We start from the raw sequence: 18,063 nt of genomic DNA on the forward strand, positions 1-18,063 counted from the left end.
TTGAGTGATCCAAATTATTACAAATATTTTTCTGTCTCAAATTTTTCAAAGTAACACTTGAGCTATATTGATTGCAATCTATTAAAGTGTTAAGCCTACTTCTCTCTCAATACTGGATTGTGATCATTCCATCAAGAGAGAAGTTTTTCACTTGTAATATCTCATGTTCAATTGAGGGTCATGTTGAGGTCCCAAAAAGTTCAACATTGTAAAATGATCGGTGCTCCTTGGTCGTAAGTCATCGAAAGCTTTGTAGAAGGTTGGATTGCACCACAAGTCAATCACATTTAGTGAAAAAGGTCTTGCTCGTGACGGAGAGCTTGATAATGGGGGACGTAGATCGTGATTGGATCGAACCTCTATACTACATCGTTTGCATCTCCTTTCCTTTTCTCTTGTTATCTTTCGAAATTATTTTGCTTGCTTTTTATCTTATTTGCAAATTAATTATATTAGCATTTATTTTCGAAAAATATTTAAATGACCAATTCACCCCCCTCTTGGTTAGTCTTTCTTGAGCTTTCATATATATATTTCTATATTTATATATATGGTCTTATATGTTAGATTAGAGCTCTTGAAATTGAAATCAATATGAGTTTTAAGCTGTGCTACTTTACCATACATTTTCTTTGCGTAAGAACTGCATATGGCAATTACAATTCAAATATAAACAAATGAGTAAATTATCATTTTTATAGAGATATAATCCCTAATTACAAAACTTTAAATAAATTAGAAAGTCTATTATAAAAGATAATACACACGAAAGTAAACATTAAGGTACAGATATAATTAGTAGTCATAGATATAATGAATTTGACATCCAATTTTTATATATTTAATAAGTTATTGTATTATATATTAGTTGGTATTGAAAGATTTTAAATAAAATTATTGTATTTAAACATTTGCTGAGCTTAATAATTAAGTGTATTAGTTTGGGCTATGATTGAAAAAAAAAAAAATTAAATGAGATTATTAATTTGTTGAACATTTATTATTTATCAAGATTTTATTGTATAATTTTTTTTTTTTAATATTGAATTCTATTCATGTGAGAAATTTTGACAACCTCCATTATTTTCCATTTATGAGCGGTAATTGTACCCCACCCAAAAAAAATAATAATAATAAAAAATAAATAAATTTCTCATCTACAATTAGTGTTTACTTAGCACTTTTAAAATTAATATTTATTTATTTATCTATGAATTAATAAATTATTATTTCTCTAAAAATATAAAGAGGTTTTCATTTAGATTTTTCAATTATTTTAAATGACCAAAGTATCTTCCATTGCAAAGTTTATCCCTGTAACTAACTCTGTCAGTTTATAACTTTTTATAACTAACAATACAACACATGAAGCAAGTTTAGAACTCCAAATATTTGACAAACAACAACGTTCTTTATTTGATTCCTGTGTTTAGTCACTCGGACTTCTAGAACAAAAGAACTAATTAGGAGCACAAATGCGAATTGAATAATGTCACTTAACTAATCAGGCTTAAAAATAGGGAAAAATGAGACATACTGATTTGACAGTAAATAATTGATGTTTTTTATTTTAATTTTTCAGATTGTCCAATTACGCATCGACACGCGTTCTACCTATTTTTGAACATATATGTGAAGCATGATTTATGCGAATTATCCAAATATTGGGTATAATCACTGTCTCATTACACTAACAATTGAAATATAACTTTGGATTTAAAAAAAAAAAAAAGAGTTAATTTTAAAAGCTAAGTGTCTTTAAGGATAAAAAAACGATTTATAAGTATAAATTACAAAAGGAAAGTTAATTTTATTTCCTAAAACTTTCCACTCTCGGTCTCCCACTAGAATTGGTCCATTAATTCTCACCCAAACCCTATATATACAAGTGAACTTGATCGCTTTATTCTCTATCTCCCTCCCTATAATCTTTCTCTTTTACACACATACACAAAAGTACAGCCACCAATATGAATTCTAAAGATCCAAATTCCCCCACACGCGAAAAAGGTCTCTTCCGCCGCCTAAATCTTGATTGCAAGAGAAAGAGAAATCGATCAAAGCGTTTGCGCTTTCACCACCAATCAACTGATGTAGATAACATAGCCTTTTCTCTTATGATGCTCTCTCGTAGTGGTGACAATTGTCCTTCCGCTTCCTCCACCACCGCCACCAACAATGACAATAACACTATAGAATCTTCTCCTCCTCCTATTACTACTGCTCTTTTGGCCCAAAATCTTTCTCACGAGCATAGAATAAGCCACCATATCAATCCCATCTTGGCCACTCCCATCACCATGATCCCTAGCAACGCCACTTTCACCGCCAGTAATGACGAAAATATGGAATTTTCACCTCCTCCAACTGCTTTTTTTCCGGTGACCCGTAATATTTTGTATAAGTGTAACATGTGTGAGAAGAGTTTCTCATCTTACCAAGCCCTAGGTGGACACAAAACCAGACACCGCAAGTCTTCCCCCTCTACCACCGCCGTCAACAACCCCTCCACATCGAACTCCACCGCCTCAAATATCTCCGTCCTCGGTCGACCCCACGAATGCTCCACCTGTCACAAGATATTCCTCACTGGCCAGGCTTTGGGTGGGCACATGCGGCTGCATTACAAAGGCGTGATCTGCGGAGGCAAGAAAAGCAACGGTGGTGCCTCAGGCCAAAGCCATTGCAGCAACATCATCAGAGACTTCGACTTGAACATGCCGGCGTTTGAATGTCCTGAGGATATTCATGAAGTTCTTGATGATCAGCCGCTTGAATGTGGCGAGGATTTTGATGATCAGCCTTCGTGTGACGAGGGTATTCATGAAGTTCTTGATGATCAGCTTGCACGTCTTTTCTTTAGGAAAGTATTAGCAGGGAATTGGAATGTTTCTTTTTAATGTACAAGGAACAGTACTTTAAGGATTTTTCACTTTTTATTTTCCGGTCTGTTTATTTTGTGGGTTATAATACCGTATACGAACCATTCACTTTTCAATTCTTTTATTCAATTGTAATAAGAATATTTCGTTGTCATTGTGTATTCGCATAAATAATTTTTTTTTTTTTTCACTCATAATCAAAATGTATTTAAATCCAGCTATATATGCGAATATCTATTCTTCAAACTCTCCCATCCAAGATCATAAATAAATACAAATATTGAAAACCCTTCGAAATTCAGTAGGTTAGAGAATGGAAATTGTAAAATCATTTAGAACGAAGAAATTTTCATCTATTTATTTAAATTTTACGAACATCATTTTGATACTTCGACTCTTGACCTTTTACACTTTTGTAAGAAGAATTTTAAATCACCACTATTTTCTTTTTTACCCCACGTATAGATATTTTAATTTAATTCATGCATGCATGGGTTTTTGTCACCCATACGCCTACACTTGACCTACTTCTAAGCCAAATATGTAAAGGGAATCTAGTGTTCGTTTCAAGAATAATGATCCTTACAAGTCATGTGTGCCACGTTTGATCGTTATAGCAAATTGGATAATTTAATATCTATGTTTGTCACGTGTGAATTTCATATGTAGGTCGTACATGCAATTTATCAAATTCAACGTGCGAAATCGTAACAAGTAATGGATGGAGAGCATTTTTCAATGAGTGACCTAAGGATTTAGGAGTTCGGTTAGAAGTTAGGGATGCGATCTAATGTCTATTTTGTGATGAAACAATGAACTCTCATATCCAGTGATGGATGTGGAATGTTTGTGATAACTCAATGACTTTAAAAAATATTTTAAGATTCGGTTAAGAGTTAAAGAGATTGAAGTTCAGTTACTGATGAAATAATTGTTGGACGAATTTTGTGAATAGTGACGCCAAAATAAGTATAATGATGGTGACAAAGTCGAGGCAAGAGTTGGACTCTTTGTCCTTAAGTCGAATTTGCCCCGCAACGGTGCCTACGGATTTCGGCAATCGACTCCCAAGATACAACGGCTACACTTGTGTTTGTAGCACTCCAAAACACAAGTACAACGAACCAAATTTAGGCTTATGTACTCCAAGGATGAAATGAAGGAAAATCAAAATAAATGAAACGATTTTGATTTTGGAAAGAAGAGAGGATAAGAGACGTTTTGCATATCAAATTGTGTGGAATAGGACACCCAAAGGGTCCTATTTATAGACCATGAAAGGGTGTGGACGAAATGGTTGAGGTCAAACCATGTACCCTTTCCAAACAATGCACCTTTATGAAAAGGTGTCTATTCACTAATGGTTGAGGCCAAACCATGCACCCTTTCCAAATAATGCACCTTTATGAAAAGGTGTCTATTCATTGATTTTCGTCCTTTTTTTCGTAATTTTTTTTTATCCGATTTTGATTTTCGAAATGACAAATATACCCTTCAATACATGCAGAAAAATCAAAATTCTCGTTTGGCAGAAATGGACCGGCTTGCCTAGTGAACCGAGTCGAGGTCTGTGGTTGACGAGCCGGACTCGCCATTAACATTCCTATCTTGATTTGTATACATGTTTTATTTCCAATTTCTGTTACATATACGATTGGAAAGATTCTATCAACTGAACTAATCACACGTGTTGCAAGCAATGCAGTGTTTCTACCACATAATGGACAATTAGAAAAAGAACTCAAAAAAGGAGTAGCTTTTTGAAACTTTTTAATTTGATAGCGCTTCAAGAATGAGATCTGTTACGAACAGGCTCATTGATTGAACTTTATACACGAAATATGCTACTTATATTTAATATAGTGCCCATAACAATGATCACTACGTTTAACATAACTCTTTATACAGATACACACTTGACAAATTTTTTTTAGCAATTTAAAAAAAAAAAGTAAAAAAATTGGCATTCAAAAACTATAATTTCAGTTCCTTGTCAATAGTCCCTCTCATTGAGCCTGCGAACCAATTTATTCCTTCAAAAAATTATCACCCATATCGCACGATCGTTGCTCTTACTGGGGCTTGTTTGTCTACATTTTACCAAATTCTTTTACATTATTTTTTCTACAGTACTCATACCACACTTTTTCACTAAAATAATATCATACGTAAATCAAAGACATTTTTTTTTAAACCATACATTTTAACATCAATCACTATTTCATAATTTATTACTCACAAATAATGGGGCACAAACAAGCGCTAAAGTAAAACTGATGTATTGTGTAACAATTGAGTGATCCAGTTGCAACGAATTGAAGTTTAGTGATCTCTATGAGATTTTGGAAGAAGATGAGTGGCCAAAATGCAATTTCGCAATAAAATGCACTGGAATATTTTCTGACTCTCTGAGTCCATGCCACCTCAAAAGCTGTCAAAAAACCTGTACAGCTAGTCCGTTAGATCCACTTTCTGTTGCTATTTTTCGATCAATTTCACAGAATCAACTTAGAACAATACATACAGGATTTGCATACATGTATATAAACATATAGAGGTACGTGTATATATAGTCGCAAATGGCGGAGGGGAGATCGAATGGAGGATTGGTATCGGTGAACTCAATGGAGTTCCGGTGGGTGTATCAGGACGAGGAAGGGTACGAGATTGATAACGACGACAATCCCGGGGGTGGTGAGGGGGATTCGACACTGCATGATTCTGACGACGAGGATTATACAGAGAAGAAGCTCATTAGGACGGGTCCGAGGATTGATTCGTTCGATGTTGAAGCCCTCGAAGTCCCCAGCGCTCAAAGGAATGATTATGAGGTGAGTATTTTGGAGTTGATTCAGTTTGTTAGTTACAGCGTGCTTTTTCTTTTCTTTTCATTTCTTTTTTTTTCCTTTTCTTTTTCATTTTTGGGCTATTTACAAGTATTTCTAGATTTTATAAATTTTAGTTGGTCTGCTAGAAATTAAATTGGAGTATTGGAGCTTAGAACTATGAGAAAATTGGTAGCATATTATGATGTTGGAGTATGTAGTTCGGAGGAATTATAAGTATTTTTGGAATAAAAACATAATACGAAATTTATTTACTGACATTATACCATTGTTGTTATTCACCCTCTCTTGAGCATTGTGCTACCACTGTCACCCTGCAAAATGCCATCATCACTACCTAAGCAGTTGTGTATATAAATGTTTATAACTTAAGGACTTCTGGTACGAATTGCTTGATACTTCAAATATTGGCCGAGCTTATATGGAGCAGATTGAACTAAAGTCTAATACAAGTCATACTTTTTTATCAGCTGAGCTTGGATTGATAGATCTTGGCTGTGTGAAGCCCCCTCCTCCTGACAGCCGAAAGCTACGAATATAAAATATAGATCAAATTCATATTTGTGCTATAAAACCATGGTAAAATAGACACTTTTTCATTCAATTACTAGGCCTTTTTTTTTTAATTCAAATAATTTCTTGTAATTGGTATTAATAACACTTTGCATTGTGAATTGTTTGCCTAAAGGTGGATGGTAATGTAACATATTTTCTTAATCAAATAACTTTCAAGAGTAAACTTATTGAAGCAAGATTGAGTTCGCTCAAAGCAGCTGTTTGGAGCTTTATCAAGTGATCTGTAAATGTCACTGGATTTTAGGTAGAACTTAAGCTCATCATTCAGCATGGATCGGACAAGTTAAAACCCTCATCATTGATTATCTCAAGTCAAACATGCCCTTACATTACCTAATTTACACAAGGTCTTTTCTTTTAGGTATACAAGTACCTGTCCAATACCTTTATTCTAGCAAAGTAGACCAATACAAGAAGTTATGATTATTTTGTACAGACTTCTGCCTAATACTTTTATTCTAGCAAGGGTGAAGGGCTCACTTCTTCTTTTCCATCTTGTCTTTCTTTGAAAATCATTCCTAACTCATCAAATAACTGACTGGCCATGGATTACACATCATTGAAAGTCGAGGCGTCATGTGGAATTTCCATATAGCTAACCCCACACGGCCACGTCATTCTGTTAAAAAGTATTGCCATGGGTAAGGAAAGATCAAAATAGAAAGTGCATGGAATACTGTGTTGTTAAATCAAGTGCTTAAAACCAAATAAAAGCAACAAAAAATGAAAGAAATTTCTGAGGAGCAGTTTTCCTTTCAACAGTGGAATAGATGGTAAAGTAGCCCCAATAAGTAAATTTATTAATATGTATTTTAGCACCTCAATTTACAATACGTCCTGAGCAAGTTTTTAAGATACCAAAACATTCAGAAATCTTGATCAGTCAAAAGTGATAATAGAAACAACAGTTCATAATTAACCTTAGAGCATTTGGAGCTTGCTTGTAACCCTCATGACAACCGATACCCATTTTGACTCCATTATTCTCATAAATAGGTGGCTGAATGAGAGAACTTTCTGATTGATTTACAGCTGGAAAATTCATTCATAAAGAAATCTAAACGCAATTTATTGTTGGAACAGTTGCATTGTGTTACTCTAATATGGACTATAAATGTGTCATTTTCCACTTCACCATCAAACTTATGAGCACTCTGTTATCTGTAGCTGATGGAGCAACTGTTACAGCAAAAGATGTTTAGATATTATACCGATTGACTTGGCAACTTTTTTTAACAAGAATTACTAAATAAAAGCAGTGTTTTGTGGAAGAACCACTGGACACATGTTTTAGTAGATTCTCATAGAAATTTTTTTTACGAGGGATTGGTGTCTTGATTTGAAAAAATATAATGGCAGGATGTCACTTTGGGCAGGAGGATCATGCTAGTCTTCCAGACTCTAGGGGTTGTCTTTGGTGATGTGGGGACCAGTCCATTGTATACCTTCAGTGTGATGTTCAGCAAGGCACCAGTCGAGGGAAACGAGGATGTTCTTGGTGCATTATCATTAGTTTTGTACACCTTAATTCTAATTCCACTTATCAAGTATGTCCTTATTGTTCTTTGGGCTAATGATGACGGTGAAGGTATATTACCTTTCTATGATATCTATTATTATACCTGGAATGGAATGGAATTTCAGCGAGCAGTGAGTTATAATTTTCATGACCCAATTGTGCAGGTGGTACATTTGCTTTGTACTCCTTGATCTGTAGGCATGCTAAAGCTAGTCTTCTGCCCGACCAACTTCCATCAGATGCTCGCATATCTAGCTTCAGACTTAAATTGCCCTCACCAGAACTGGAGAGGTCTCTAAAAATAAAGGAAAGACTTGAAACTTCTTTGACAATGAAAAAGCTTCTTCTGATGTTGGTTCTTGCTGGTACTTCTATGGTGATAGCTGATGGTGTTGTTACACCTGCAATGTCAGGTACTTATTAGCAGGTTCAGTTTAATGCATTATACTATTGCTAGAGGACATGGTGCATTTTGTAGTCCGTTGAAAAGAGGAAACATTGCTGCTAAGTGTATTTCCTTCCAATATTTGCTTGATAGCTTGAAGTCGATGCCATTCTTACTATTTTTATTTTTATTTTTTATTTTTTATTATTTTTTTATTTTTGGCATTGCAGTAATATCTGCTGTTAGTGGTTTAAAGATTGGAGTTTCTGCAGTAACACAAGGTAATAATCTTATATAATTTATTGTTACCAACAACATTTTATATAGGACATAAGAGTAGGATTTTAGTTCCTCTGTTGCTCAATTCTTTTGCTATTCATAAGATTTGATGTTATTATAGTCTTTTTGCAATTGTAAACTATACGATACTGAGATATAAATTATCTGATGATTAAATTATCCCTTGTTGATGGAAACTAACATTAGGATTGGATTTTCTAGAAATGTTACCACCTTTGCCATGATTACCTGTTGAATAAAAGGTAAATTTACAGATTAAAGACACATTTTCATTTTCAAGTCATTTTAGGAAGTTAGCACTTGCTGATTTGTCTGATGTAGCGAGTCATTACAGTCTCATTATCAATCAAAAAAAGCTGCAAAACTAAGTATCTGGAGAAGAATGGAGAAATACCTTCTGAGGAAGTTTAGATTTTGGTCTGGAGGTATCTTTAAATTATCCTTTATAGTTCAACTGATGTACTGGAATAAAATTATGCTATTTAAGTATTTATTTGGCCAGACAGTCTGATTGCTGACATGCAACACTAGATTAAATTTATATTTCTTGACTTTGAAAATTAATGTACCTTTGAATTACATATAACTAGTGGAAGTTATATATTTTCGGTAAGAGAACATGTTGTGTTACATTTACTTTGAAACTTATGCAATTTTCATCCATGTTCATACTAGTTCTGACTTCAGCATCGCACACAAAGTCAAAGTGATAACTAAGAGTTATTATTTCTTTCTATTGCAGAGCACGTGGTGATGATTTCGGTTGCATTTCTTTTAGTCTTGTTCAGTGTACAGAAATATGGAACAAGTAAAGTAGGGCTCATAGTAGGTCCTGCCTTGTTTATATGGTTTTGTTCTCTTGGGGGCATTGGCATTTACAACCTTGTTAAGTATGATACACGTGTCCTGAGGGGATTTAATCCAGTTTACATTTATTACTTCTTCAAGCGCAATTCTACCAATGCTTGGTACTCCCTTGGGGGCTGTCTTCTTTGTGCAACAGGTATACTCTGAAGTACAGAAACTTTTTTGAAAACCTTGAAAGTAAAATACACATTGGAAGAATTGATTTAATTCTTTCCCCTCTCTTTAATGGATTTAATGTTACTCCTGGAATCAAGCTTCCCTTTTGTAATTGTGTTGTAAACAATTGAAGTACATTATTCCAGTCGCAAGTTTCTTGAATTTTTCTATTTTATTTTTATTGGGGTGGGGAGGCAGTAGTACAATCTCATGGAAATGATATAGTAAGTTTCTTCTTGTTCACTGAGAATTTTTCCTTGATATTTTTTACTGTATATATATTTGTTAGATAGCATCGGAGAAGTGTTTGATTATTAAATAAATATTTCTGAATATCAGGATGTCTTTGAAGATCGCAAAGAGGTCCCTCTTTGGGAAAAACAAACACTTCTATTTGGCTTAATAACCCCATTCAATAATGTTAAGAAAATATTAAAAACGCTGGAGCTGGTTCTAAAAGAATTTATTATTTGCTCGACGTCGGCAACTTGATCTCCGCATGAGGAGCTTGTTGGCTGATGGGGTATTTGATCCTTTCTTCGAACTCAATTCTGTGGTCTTCTGTTTCGTCCTTCTAGTGTTGCTGATTAACTTTCAATCATGAACGCTTAATGCTTGTCTGTGATAGAGTTTTACTTCATCTGTAATATGATACTCTTGGCTGTCTTCTTTTTCTTCTTTTATTTTTCTTTATTCTATATTACATTCCTTATATATTTCTGATGATCAGTTATGTGACTCAGGTTCTGAAGCAATGTTTGCAGATCTTTGCTATTTCTCCGTAAGATCAGTGCAGGTAAAGCAGTAAACTGCATCAGATGTCCTTTTTTATATTAGTAATGATAATATTGAACAATTTGTGTTTTTTCCTACAATCCTGATTTTTTCTTATGGTGACTCAATTTTGTGTCGCAGCTTACCTTCGTGTTTCTTGTATTACCTTGCCTTGTGTTGGGTTACCTGGGTCAAGCAGCTTACCTTATGGCAAACCATGGCGATACAACTCAAGCCTTCTTCTCATCTGTTCCAAGTAGATACATTTTTCTATTTCTCACCCTTATATATTTACACTTTATTCAACTATCACATATATGGTCATAATGATTTATACTTTTTTAAGTTTGAACTTGGATAAGGTCAAAAATGTCTTTGTTGTCTAGATTAGCCGAGTAACAGTAATTTCTTTTTTTCTCATTCAAGATTGCAGCTTATACAATTTTTCTCACGTAGTTTGGTATACCAATTTTGCATATTTTAACCTAGACTTGAACTATTTATCCTAGAGAATTGTAAGAATAAAGACGGATAACTGAGTCTAATCCTGGATCTACAGGTGGAGCTTTCTGGCCAGTGTTCCTCATTGCTAATGTAGCTGCATTGATAGCAAGTAGGGCGATGACAACAGCAACATTCTCTTGTATTAAACAATCAACATCACTTGGTTGCTTTCCTCGCCTTAAGATAATTCATACCTCGCGGAAATTCATGGGTCAAATTTATATTCCAGTTGTGAACTGGTTTCTGCTGGCTCTAACTCTGGTGTTAGTCTGCAATATTTCAAGTATTTACGAGATTGGAAATGCATATGGTAATTCTTTATCACTTATCTTTGAAGTTCGATTTTTGCCAATATGTTTTTATCAATTATTTTTAGATTATCAAGCCCACTTGAGTTGAGCTTGATAAACTGAATAGAAACTAAAATTTGTTGAAGCTTAGTTTGCTAAGCTAGCAAACCAATCCAAAGAGAATTTTTATTAATCAATTTTTGAGCTGATCTTTGAGAAGCTTGATTTATCTTTCAGCTATATCTAAATGAGAATTGTCTAGATTCATATGGCTTAGTGCCCAGACAAGGTACCAGTTTTGAAGATCAGCATTGTTTATGTTATAAAAATTTCGAATGCATGACTTCAAGATCTTACATTCCAGTGGGAAGGTGAAATTAGAATTGGTGCTTCTCATTCCTACTTTTTTAGTTGACTATCATAGGTCTAACTAGAACTCCATCTCATAATGAGCTGTGCGGAGTTCTAAATATGGATTACATGTTTAAAATCGGCTTTCTTTCCATATGGTAATGGTGATGTATCCTGATGTTTCCTAGGTGTTGTGACGTTTGACTTCTTTGTAATAAATCTTTTTCTGGATGGATATTGAACAAGCTCTGGTATATTCTGATTTTACTTTTTTTGACAGGCATTGCTGAACTAGGGGTGATGATGATGAGTACGGTCCTTGTAACTCTTGTAATGCTTCTTATATGGCAGATACATATCCTTATTGTGCTGAGTTTTGCTATAATCTTCTTGGGGCTGGAGTTGACATTCTTTTCGTCAGTTTTGTGGAGTGTAGGGGATGGTAGTTGGATCATACTGGTGTTCGCCGTAGTTACTTTTTTAATAATGTATATCTGGAACTATGGGAGCAAGCTAAAATATGAAACTGAGGTTAAGCAAAAGATGTCAATGGATTTGTTGCGAGAACTGGGTCCTAACCTAGGAACAGTAAGAGCTCCTGGCATTGGCTTGCTTTATAACGAACTTGCGAAGGGAGTACCAGAAATCTTTGGACATTTCCTTACCACTCTACCTGCTGTGCATTCAATGATCATATTTGTGTGTATAAAATATGTTCCTGTTCCTGTTGTGCCTCAAAATGAAAGGTTTCTGTTCCGACGTGTCTGCCCCAAAAGCTACCACATATTTCGTTGTGTTGCCAGGTAAGATCTCCTCTCAGTGTTTCCACATTTTATATGAAGTTTGGCATTTTAAATTTCATCCTAAAACTTGCATGTCCCTGGTTCATCCTTGATGGAATTTTGCTGTGGATAAAGACTTTGCATTAAAACTAAAATGCTCATTATGCTGGTGGACGCATTAGGGATTTGAAGCTCCTTTGTTTATGGAGAAGATATCGGAAATAAATGAATTTTTTATTTTTATTTTGTTGAACGGGTATTTAAATGCAATATCATGGAAGTTTAAGATACTAATCTCCTTAGCTTAATCCCAGAATAAGAAGATTATGCTTGTGGATATGGGATGGGTTTACTGTGAACTCATGAACTGCGCTTCAAAACTGAAAAATCATCGCATGAAGGATGCGCATTAATAGACAATTTTTCAGTGCTTATATAGTGTAAAAACTTGCATTGGATATTGCACAGTTTTAGATCCAGATCATTTGGTTAAATTCTTTCAATTAATATTGCCGGTTGAGTTTTTCAATAATGCATCTCGTTGGCTTGGAAGTTCTATTTATAAAAATACAATGGTTACATTGCCAAAATATCCTGCCTCATCCTGACCTTGTCCATTAAGTCCCATTCAGTGGTAGGAAATCTCATGTGGCAATAAGCTTAAACATTTCTTTTTTATTTCTGTAGAAAAGCCCCCCACAAACATAGTATTGGGCAGGCCCTTTTCAGGAAGACTACTTAATCTTCTGTCCAACTGTTGACACTAACAGATATGGTTACAAGGACGTCCGCAAAGAAAACCACCAGACATTTGAGCAGTTGCTGATTGAGAGTCTTGAGAAGTTCATTCATAGGGAAGCTCAGGAAAGGTCCCTGGAGAGTGATGGTGACAAGGACTCAGATTCTGAAGAACATTCTTTGTCAAAGGTTCTAATAGCTCCTAATGGGGGTGTTTATTCACTTGGCGTTCCTCTCCTGGCTGATTTTAAGGACACGACCAAGTCCTTTTCAGAAGCAAGCACTTCGGATGAGCAATCAGAAACTCCTACTGATCCATCTATATTTGATGCACAGAAAAATCTCGAGAAGGAGTTGTTTTTCATACGCAAGGCCAAGGAATGTGGGGTAGTATATCTTCTTGGTCATGGGAATATTAGGGCAAGAAAAGATTCTTGGTTTATTAAGAAGCTTGTCATTAATTACTTTTATGCCTTCTTAAGAAAGAACTGTAGGAGGGAGGTTGCCAATTTGAGCATTTCACACTCACAGTTGATGCAGGTGAGCATGACTTACATGGTCTAAAGTCGTGATTTTATCGTAGAAGGCTGACTTTGTTTTAGCACCAATTCTGGAAAGCACTTTTGGCTTCAGAAGAATCGAGGGAACTAAATGGTACAATTCATACAGGTTATACTTGTGGAGAATGTCCAAAAGGTTGCAGGTATCAGATTTTTATCTTCCTTGGGCTTTAAATTAGATGACTTTTTATACATGGAAAATTTTGTAGTTCTTTGTCAGTGGTACTACCTGGATTATCATGATTTGGGGTGTTGGAAGTCTTTCTAATTACCACGCTCATATAAATGTGGTCTTTGATAGTGTAATTCTTATTCTAAGTAGTTTGTCCATGTTCATTTTTGCTTGGAAGCTGACCTTTCATTCTCAATGTTTACGCTGTTTGGTAGGAAAATCTAGTTCAAAATTGCTATGCTGAAACTCGTGAAGAGGAAAATGTTGATTTCACTATCTCATTCTTGCAAAGTTTTCTCCCTGATTAACATTTTTCCATCAGTTGCATCCACAAAATTCGCTTGAATTGCAAAAAGCAAAACAAGTTAAGATAAAATTGCTTCAATTTTTGTGTGAGAAGAAAATTCCATCTTTCCAGTAAAGTAGCATATTTTCCTTTTCATCCTCCCTTCCCTTTAAAAAAGGCCTGAACCAAGTAAGCTGAAGAAAACAATTTGTTCATCGGTAAGGCTTACTTGGAAGAAAAAGCTGAAGGGAAAAGCAAGTGCTATTACGTCTAAGAAAAAGGATGTATAGTGCTAATTTAATGGAGGTTCACATTCAAAGAATAAAAATGAAAAATAATTGAACACAGAGATAGCTAATACAGTCCAAGTGGTAAACTCAAAAATGAATAATGTGACATAAAATAGATGAAAGAAAGTTCAATGAATTTTGCTAAATGTACAATCAGGGTTGACAATCTGGTAATCAATCCTGAGATATTATTATCTGAAACAAAGCCTCAGTGAAGAAGACTTTAGACTAACAAAGTAGTGTATCATTTTCCCACCAAACTCAACTGAAGCATTTATATATGAAATGCTCAACTGTCTCTCTACCCCGGACGTGGAAGGTCTTAGACTACAATTAATACGAAAGGGTTCCACCCTGCCAACATACTGTGGAAGCAGTGAAAGTAAATTAACAGTGCCTCTGAAATCTAGTGACTAGGAACTAAACACCAAATTGAGGAACAAGCCACAAAAAATCCAAATATTAAGAGCTAATTTGGTAAAGATTAAAATCTGATTTTAATTTAAGTCAAACTCAAACAATCAATATTAACCAGATTTTTTATGGGGCCCCATAACTTTTTAACCACACATTTCAAAATCTTCTATCATAATATACTAAAAAAAATCTAATTTTAATCTCCATTAAACACTTCTAAGGCAACGTTTGGTTTGCTGTTCAAGCTGTTTTCAATTTTCAATTTTGCAAAACACCCAAACTTGTTATGTCTGATATATCATTAAAAATGTATTTTCGAAAATATAGTTGAACTTCTAACATAAAGCTAAAAATGTATTTTTAACGTTTTTGGTGAAAATATTGAAACATTGACAAGTAGGGAAATGAGCATTTGAATTAAAAATCAATGACTATTTTATTCCATTAAGTACAGTTAGCCCACGTTTCGTCTAATTATTTCCCATTAAATTATAATTCAATTTTTCTTCTTCTTATCAATTACATATCCTCCCATAAAATAATATTACATATAAATGCAAAAAAAATTCCTTCTTTCTTAATCACATATTCTCCAAAATATTACTATTCTTCTCATTATAATATATAATAATGAGGACCAAACAGGCGCTAAAGAGCCATAAGTATGTAATAGATAGTGCTAGGTAAGAATTCGGTTATTTTTCTTTCGTTTTAACCCTTATTATATTGTGTATTTTATCATACACGCCTCAAGTAAAATTGGATTCCTTGATTTAATGTGCAAAAATTATTAAGGAAAAAAAAAGACTCTAAAGGCTTGTTCGATAGTAATTTTGAGAATTGATTTTTTGACCGTTAGGAGAAAAGTGGGGGTCACCTGTGAAAGAATAAGTCAAAAATTACGGTTGAAATAGTGAAATAACAGTAAAAAAAAATCAATTTTTTGGGGTAAAAAATCACTCCCAAACGGGGCATAAGGAAGTTCAAGTAGAAATCCAACAGTATCTACATAACATCAGCTCCCACACACAAAAATATAACTTCACGATCCTCGTCTAGATATAAACTTTCATTCACAAACACCATTTCACAGGTGTTTCTCCACAAAGTAGTAAAAGATAGATTACATATTTGATTGGATATTAAGGCACCGAAGAACAAACTTACAAAAATATAATGGATAACGATACACAACATAATTCAACTTATACTAAGAATAGCTATAGACGGGGAATGGACCAAACTAGCGGTAGATCAGGCACAAGTGGGTGGCATGTTTCTGTAGTATTGAATCATTATAAACCATAAATTTTTGGCATCGGCTCTATTTTTTTATTTCAACGATGATTTTCAGAATGTATAACAAAACCAGGACCAATTAAAACGCGATTATGAACTAGCACACGACCCACAATTAGTGGTAACCAACCGGAGCTGGTGCTTCCCTTAATTCCTTTCCCTGCAAATGAATATCCTGCAAAGCAAGGCAGTATTGAATCGATCGTACATCAACCATGAAGGCAAGAGAATATAAAAGAAAATCCGTAAGTCATAAAGACGATATCTAAACACAACAATGCAACCATAACGTGTCTCAACTCTTCACTCTTTAATACAATAAGGCAAATTTTCTTATTCTCTAAACAGAATGACTATTTATTAATTGAAATCAAACAAATTCCTATTTTCGACAACAAAAAACTTTGAGCGAACCAAGGTATAGGCTTTTGCATTTATGCCATTCTTTGAGCATTCACATTCAAGGTCTTTTAAATCAGCAAAACATTATAGCATCTGGCACATCATCTTGCAAAATATAAGCAGGCAAAAGGGTGGATAATAGGGGACAAAAAAATGACAAAATACTATTTTAGAAAACGAGAAGTGCAAAAAACTGATAGAAAGCCTATATCCAAAGGAGTAATTGGGATGGCAAGTGTAAAACAGAAAACATAAGATGGAAAGTGACTCACAGAAGCAAAATGATTGACATCTCGATGGTGGGCTTCATCGGCTCGGATAACAGTAATAACATCCTTCAGAGTTGCATCTTTAGGCAATCTCCAGTAGTCAATTGCGATAGCTGGAGCAGGGACATTCTCGATTTTACCACTATCAATATCCTTCAAGTATTCAGTATATGAATGTATTGCCTCCTCTTCTAAATACCCAACAACTCTATGAGCCAGTTTGGGAGACAGCAAGTAGAGCACAAAGAAAGCGTTGAAGAAAACTCCTTGAACTGTGAGCACCAGCAGTCTCTCATACCATTTTGGCCGGACAAGCTCTACCATGGTCATCAAGTGCATCCTCTCATTCTCAGCTTCTTCAAGTAATGCTTTAATCCATCCACCACTCTGCTCGAACTTGCGAAGAGACCTGAGATGCAATAGCATCCCCCCAACCATACCGGGAACAGCAGCAACAGTTTCGAGCATCATTGCTCGACACCCATATCGCCTCTGCAAATAATCACGGTATTGCCATCATTCAACTAAACATTTGAGGGGGTGCAAGGATGAAGGATCTAATGGCTAGATTTTTCTAATCTTCAAATAAGTACTCAAAACATTTTCTACTACAGTAAGATCCCACCAAACACAAATAATGAATGGCACAGCCATTTTCCCATTGTCAAACTGAGCGGAAAATTATCTTTATGGTGAGTACAAGAATCGAATTAGAAGTTCGTTTTGATATTGTGATGGAAAAAGTAATTTGAAGATCTTATATCAAAGTGTCTTCATCGTGCATTTCTAGTGTCTGAATCAAAAATTTCTAAGAGCCTGTGTCAAAACATTATCATCACAGATGGATTTAGGGGGTGTCAACGAGCTGAGCCGGGCAGGCTCGCAAGCCGAAAATCAAGGCAAAAGCTTGGCCCAAGCATCAAGGCTCGACCCGAGCTTTCGGCTCAATTCTCTCTGTTTTTTTTTTTTCTTCCTTCTTGAAGAAGGCAGCACTTCAATTTTTTATTTTTTATTTTTTTTTTTCAAGTCAGCTCAGGCTCTCCCCGAGCCTAGGCTTGGTTCGGGCCCAGCCACTGGAGGCCCGAGCCCCTAGCCAATTTGCCATCCCTAGATGGATTCGAGTGGAAAAGTCAAAATATGTATTGATCCAAAAGCATTAACAATACTAGCTCCACTAGTATGGCATTGATCCATCGACTTAAACTTCCCTTTCTTCCCTCCAGATGATTACAAGTTCTGACCTGCATTTAGGAGTGTGCCATTTTTTTGCAAATTTTCGTATCACTTCTTGTGGAGATAAGATACTATATTTTCAACAAGTTCACGTGACTTTGAACTCCTCATTTTCAGACTTCCAGAACTATATCATAATCCTTGCTCGAAAAGAAGATACAAAAT

The 18,063-nt window shown here is 35.0% G+C and overlaps 3 protein-coding genes across 4 annotated transcripts in view; 2 read left to right on the plus strand and 1 right to left on the minus strand.

Moving 5' to 3' along the window:
• Nucleotides 1-1,936: 1,936 nt before the first annotated feature.
• Nucleotides 1,937-2,968, plus strand: LOC111378421 (zinc finger protein ZAT6-like). The gene has a single exon (XM_023001620.1). It carries the CDS (start codon nucleotides 1,971-1,973, stop codon nucleotides 2,898-2,900), a length of 930 nt encoding a protein of 309 aa, XP_022857388.1. The 5' UTR covers nucleotides 1,937-1,970; the 3' UTR covers nucleotides 2,901-2,968.
• Nucleotides 2,969-5,287: 2,319 nt separating this feature from the next.
• On the plus strand, nucleotides 5,288-13,936 carry LOC111378438 (potassium transporter 7-like). Of its 2 annotated transcripts, none has more exons than XM_023001631.1 (10): nucleotides 5,288-5,713; nucleotides 7,664-7,892; nucleotides 7,988-8,236; nucleotides 8,439-8,489; nucleotides 9,251-9,511; nucleotides 10,275-10,327; nucleotides 10,447-10,561; nucleotides 10,865-11,119; nucleotides 11,731-12,253; nucleotides 13,003-13,936. In XM_023001631.1, the coding sequence occupies exons 1-10, from the start codon at nucleotides 5,462-5,464 to the stop codon at nucleotides 13,532-13,534; spliced, it is 2,520 nt and encodes an 839-aa protein (XP_022857399.1). In that variant the 5' UTR covers nucleotides 5,288-5,461; the 3' UTR covers nucleotides 13,535-13,936. The 2 variants fall into 2 exon arrangements, with proteins under 2 accessions (XP_022857399.1, XP_022857400.1); XM_023001632.1 differs by having other exon boundaries at nucleotides 5,458-5,713; nucleotides 7,681-7,892.
• A 1,796-nt stretch (nucleotides 13,937-15,732) lies between these two features.
• LOC111378439 (ubiquinol oxidase, mitochondrial-like) overlaps nucleotides 15,733-18,063 on the minus strand; it is a 12,523-nt gene continuing 10,192 nt past the window's right edge. Inside the window, exons 3-4 of the mRNA XM_023001633.1 lie at nucleotides 16,669-17,157; nucleotides 15,733-16,169 (exon numbers count right to left, since the gene is read on the minus strand). Coding sequence (XP_022857401.1) covers nucleotides 16,110-16,169; nucleotides 16,669-17,157 — 549 coding nt within the window. The 3' untranslated portion in view covers nucleotides 15,733-16,109. The remainder of the gene's footprint in view (nucleotides 16,170-16,668; nucleotides 17,158-18,063) is intronic.

The sequence above is a fragment of the Olea europaea genome, unplaced genomic scaffold (assembly GCF_002742605.1).
Source record: "Olea europaea var. sylvestris unplaced genomic scaffold, O_europaea_v1 scaffold1815, whole genome shotgun sequence".
NCBI lineage: Eukaryota > Viridiplantae > Streptophyta > Magnoliopsida > Lamiales > Oleaceae > Olea > Olea europaea.